Source organism: Macrobrachium rosenbergii, chromosome 2 (genome assembly GCF_040412425.1).
Source record: "Macrobrachium rosenbergii isolate ZJJX-2024 chromosome 2, ASM4041242v1, whole genome shotgun sequence".
Lineage (NCBI taxonomy): Eukaryota > Metazoa > Arthropoda > Malacostraca > Decapoda > Palaemonidae > Macrobrachium > Macrobrachium rosenbergii.
In genome coordinates this window covers 33,363,013-33,368,012 of record NC_089742.1, presented here as the reverse complement: position 1 = coordinate 33,368,012, position 5,000 = coordinate 33,363,013, and the positions used below count along the sequence as shown (strand labels likewise).

Here is a 5,000-nt window from a genome sequence, read left to right as displayed (position 1 = left end):
GCTCGTGGTTCTCAAGGTAGACTGGATGGCGTGAGTGTTGTCTTTGAGATCCAAGTGATATGCGTTGCTTCTTTGTCAAAACTGACAATGGTTAGATTTTGAAATATTTGAAGATAATGGTATTCTGTGAAGTAGGGAGATTTTTGAAAATTCTTCATAAAAAGTGACGATGTTTAGTATGTGCATATTGTTGATTTGTAAGATAGAAAATTTTAATTCCTTATAGGAATTAGTTTTTATAGAAAAGTGACATCTGTCTAATTTTGTATTGGAACTGATTTCTGATGTATGATAATGTTTGCTATATCTTTAAAAAAAGGTAATGGCGTAGATAGGGATATACTGTTGCCGTTTACAGTAAGAAATTGGTTAATTCTCTATAAAAAGGTTTCTCATTATGATAAGATATTTGCTGACTTGTTTATTTTTAATATGGAAATATTGACGCAATTCGAAAGTTATGACGTGAGGAAGTTCTTATCATTAGTTTCTGTATAATTGAAAATACTTGAAGTTTTTAATTGTCACGTTTGTTGATTTTTTTTTTATGAAAAGTGATTTTTTTACTTAAATGTGCTTTTGGTTTCTGTGATGAGAGGCTGTTTATCAATCATTATAAAATCTCTCTGCTGTAACTTGGCTATTGCGTAGAGCATTTTGTACTTTGTTAACTATTTTATATTAATGCGTGTGGATTTGTGTATTTATGATCATGGACTTTTGCGCTACATTTTCAAACTGTAGATTTCATCTTTGCTGGAAATTAAAATACTAAATAAAACCTCTCCATTTTTTCCAGAATGGTGAGCTTATGTACGCGGAGTTGTCTTTCCCCAGAGGCGCTCCCCAGTACCCCCAGGGCACGATACCCCGACGCAAACCAGAGCCGACTATATACGCCCAGATAGACCACGGCCTAGGCCCCGTCCCGGTGTCCATGGGCGTCGTGCCAGTCAGCGGCATGGGCGGCAGCGTCGTGGGGACCTTAGGTGGCACCATGGCGTGTAACGTGGGCACCGGGAGCATGTGCCACACGGCACCCATGGTCAGCAGTGGGTTGTGTAGCAGTCCGACCGCCATGATGGGCATGAGCGTGGCCGTAGACCCTGCAAACCTCTCCGTTGCGTATACGACCCCCGCCCCTCCCCCCCACGGCTTCGGGGGGAATCCGCTAACGCCCCCTCCCGTGGTGCCCGAAGAGGACGAGCAACCCACCGCAGAGACGCCGCTCATGAACAATCACAAAGAGAGCGAAGTGTGACCTTTGGCTGGCGTGAGTCAGACTAAGTTCTAGTCCGGACTCGTCTCCAGTTCTCTTTCCAAGTGGGTGCTGAGGAACGCTCGTTCACGCCACGCCCTGCCTGCCTCTGGAGCCCTCGGCCAGACGACTTCCAGGGCAGGGCGCCTGACGGTTTCCAGAATCGTGGTCACAGCGTTGCGGGAGTGATATCCCATCGCGAACGGGACAAGAAGAAGAAGAAGAAGATGAAGAAGAAGCAGAAGAAAACGTTGGAATTATATAGTTCAGAACTGTTTTTGCTACAGAAGTGTTTGTTCGCTGCTTATACAAGCTGAAGGTGGTACCTTACTCTCATATATATATATATATATATATATATATATATATATATATATATATATATATATATATATATATATATATATATATATATATATATATATAAACACAGGCTTGTACGTCACTGTCTTACTCACCAAAGAAAATCTATGGGTCCTAATCACGAAATTCCTACCGAGTCCATATAAGCCTCAGTGAGACTGCAACTTGTATGGCCGACCTCTGTACATAAACTCTCTCATGAAAAAAGTGCATTTTTTTATATTATTTATACATATTTTCCTTTGTTTTTATCCTCGGATGTGTATTTCCATTCCGCCAGAGACTCGCGGACTTTTCCATAAACCGTCTGAAGTGTTTTCTCGAGAGAAAATCTGAAAATAATCTTCTAAAACTTCAGGGCCGCTGTTTTTGAGTAAGAAATGGGTTCTGAAGGGATGAATCATCAATGGAACAAGTGTATAATCCCTTTCTTTTCAATTTAGTTTTACGAAGTCCAAGCGATCGATTAGCTAAGCATATTGGGAAATAATGATGCATTATCTCCTACACAAAGCAGTTAATTCCAGATGGTAAAGAGGAATAACAGTAAATGAAAAAATCGCTAAATTTTGTCAATAAGTCTTGGTGGTGTATTAGGATCAATGGCACTACAGAACAGAAGGGCCAGTGATAAAGGGCTTTAGAACTATACCTAAAACGCTTTTCCCAGAAATGTATTTCTTCTGTACTGACAGTGTCCCCGTTTTCTGTGAATCTCCGTTGGTGAGGAGTCAGATATAGGTGGAATGAAGATGTGTGGGAAAAATAATATTATATCAACTCCAGATAGTTATTTTTTATTTAAAGTCTAAGACGAATAGTTTTCTACTAGACAACTGTCTCAATCAGCTTGTATGTGGTTATCAGTGTAGACGACAGAGAAAATAAAAGCAATCGGAGACAAAATAAAAAAAAGAGGAAAAAATGTTCCGATTTATGTAAACATAATAAATGTCTTTTGGCTGACTTCCAGAACTACATTAGTATAGATATAGAAAATCATTTTAACAAAATGTATAGCTCAGTTTATACGAAAAAAAAAAAACAATTTCTATACACGAGAATCAAAAAGGAAAACTCTCATGTTATCACTTTCCATCGGGGATCAGTGTAAATATTTTAATAGATCCAGAATGATGTTATTTTTATTACCTTGTTTCCTGACTTGGTTACGTTTTCAGTTGTTCCTTTTGTGAAATGAAGTGTAAATTCTATTTACATATGAAGATAATTTTACGCAAATAAACAGAGAATGAGCAGCAGCCACTTCTTCCATGAAGAAGCGGTGTTGCAATCACAGTTTACTTCTTAATTCAGAGGGTATGTCTGTGTTCAGGGTACATGTAGGACTGAAACTGTGTTAACGGGTTAATCGAGGGATTTAGCTCCAGAAGGATAAGACACCCCATTTCCTGTCGTACTGGGAAGCCCTAATTGATGACTGGTCCTTTCCCGAATGTAATGACATCGTTTGGAAAAAAAAAATATATAATTCTTGCACATTCCATTCTGAGAAAAAATGTATTTGAGTGATTTCTGTCCATCACTGGGGTGTAGAGGTAAATATGTGTGATATATTTTAATATTTCTTTCATTTTTAGGATGTTTTTGTATTCATATTTTGATGACAGTTTTTTAGTTACCTCCCTGTGTTCGGCTTTTTGTTTTTTTTTATTCTGGCATTGGAACTCGCTGTGGATTCCTGTTGTATATAATTTAATGGATGTGTTTTCGTGTTCATAGAGACAGCCGCAACCATGGTAGAAAGTCTGCGAGGAGATAAAAACAAACCGACCAACTTAGGCTAAGAACATCAAACCAAATCAAATGCTTTAGGGTACATACAGGTTGTAAATATATGATTTACTATGATTTGTGTATGTTTAGGTTTTTAGTTTTCTTGTTTACTTATTTTGTCTAAAGAGTATAACAGTTATAAAAAAACAATTTGCAAATGTGCACTTTTTCACCTTCCAAATAATTGCTACTTCAAAAAATTAACCTAGGCATGGTAAGATTCTTTATTTTTGGCAAAATTATCATCAACTAACAGGGCATGCCATATGCACGTATTAGTACCCTCACAAAAATGCATGATTAATTAAAAAAAATGATTAATCAATTTCATTTAACACTAAACAAAAGTTAATTTACGCAATAAATATAGAACGCCCTCTAAAAAACCAATTTAGTTACCCAAAACCACAAAGATAAGTATATGACTCATGCGTTCTGGCCTCGTTACATGTTTGCTTTAGAAGAAGATGCATTTATCGTCGACGGTAGGCTAATATGATCAGTATGCCGTCATGACATTTAAAGATCATGATCGTGTAAAAAAAAAAATAAAAGTCAAAAGTGATCATGTGTAGTCCTTACTGTTAATTTCTGTTGCTTCCGTCCGTTACCTTGCAGCAGTGTTACCAAAAGAATAAAAAACGTTAGAATTTTAGAGCGCAGTGTTGCCATGAGAACTAAAGCCTCACTTTCAGAATGAACATTACATATTTATATATATATATATATATATATATATATATATATATATATATATATATATATATATATATATATATATATATATATATATATATATATATAGATATATATATATATATATATATATATATATACATATATAATACATACAGTATCCACAAGAGCCTGGTAACACTTACGTTAACATAGTTTATACAGAGGGAGTCCTATAGAAGAAACTTAGTTTTCTAATGCCCTCATGATTGGTGTCTGTTACCATGTTTCACGTTATGTTGTTGTTGTGAGTGTATCTCCATATAATATATATTCTTGTAGCAAATGTCAAAGTTATCTCTAGCTGGCTATCTGTCTCTTTTATTATTATTATTATTATTATTATTATTATTATTATTATTATTATTATTATTATTATTATTATTATTATTATTATTACAAGATAAGGTTAAAAAGAAATTGAATCAGAATATTTTCTTGCTGAAGCAGAGTTGTTTGAATATAAACAACTTTGCATTTCACAGGAATTATTCTAATCTTATTTTTATTATTCTCAAAATTCAATATGTTGGTCATTCAATTTGTATTCTACAGGTTATAAACTATTATTATTATTATTATTATTATTATTATTATTATTATTATTATTATTATTATTATTATTATTATTATTATTATTTCTTTCTTTCTGTCTAGTTAACATGTGCAATTAACCAGATGAAAATATTCCTGTGTTGAAAAGCCAAAATAATTTAGAATCAGATTTATTTATTTAGGAAATTAGCTTGCAATAGCCGAAATCAAGTGATTTACACCCGGATGTTATTTTTCAGATATGTTATGTTATTTACCTCTTTTAGGGTTTACTCATTTCTAGTCAATAAGC

The 5,000-nt window shown here is 34.6% G+C and overlaps 2 protein-coding genes across 2 annotated transcripts in view; both read left to right on the top strand.

Annotated features, from left to right (window-relative positions):
• The window catches only part of LOC136842750 (neural cell adhesion molecule 2-like), a 258,128-nt gene extending 256,536 nt beyond the window's left edge, over window positions 1-1,592 (top strand). The window contains exon 13 of the mRNA XM_067110504.1: window positions 800-1,592. Coding sequence (XP_066966605.1) covers window positions 800-1,261 — 462 coding nt within the window. The 3' untranslated portion in view covers window positions 1,262-1,592. The remainder of the gene's footprint in view (window positions 1-799) is intronic.
• A 2,247-nt stretch (window positions 1,593-3,839) lies between these two features.
• Window positions 3,840-5,000, top strand: part of LOC136842745 (uncharacterized) — an 11,604-nt gene continuing 10,443 nt past the window's right edge. The window contains exon 1 of the mRNA XM_067110491.1: window positions 3,840-3,903. Coding sequence (XP_066966592.1) covers window positions 3,840-3,903 — 64 coding nt within the window. The remainder of the gene's footprint in view (window positions 3,904-5,000) is intronic.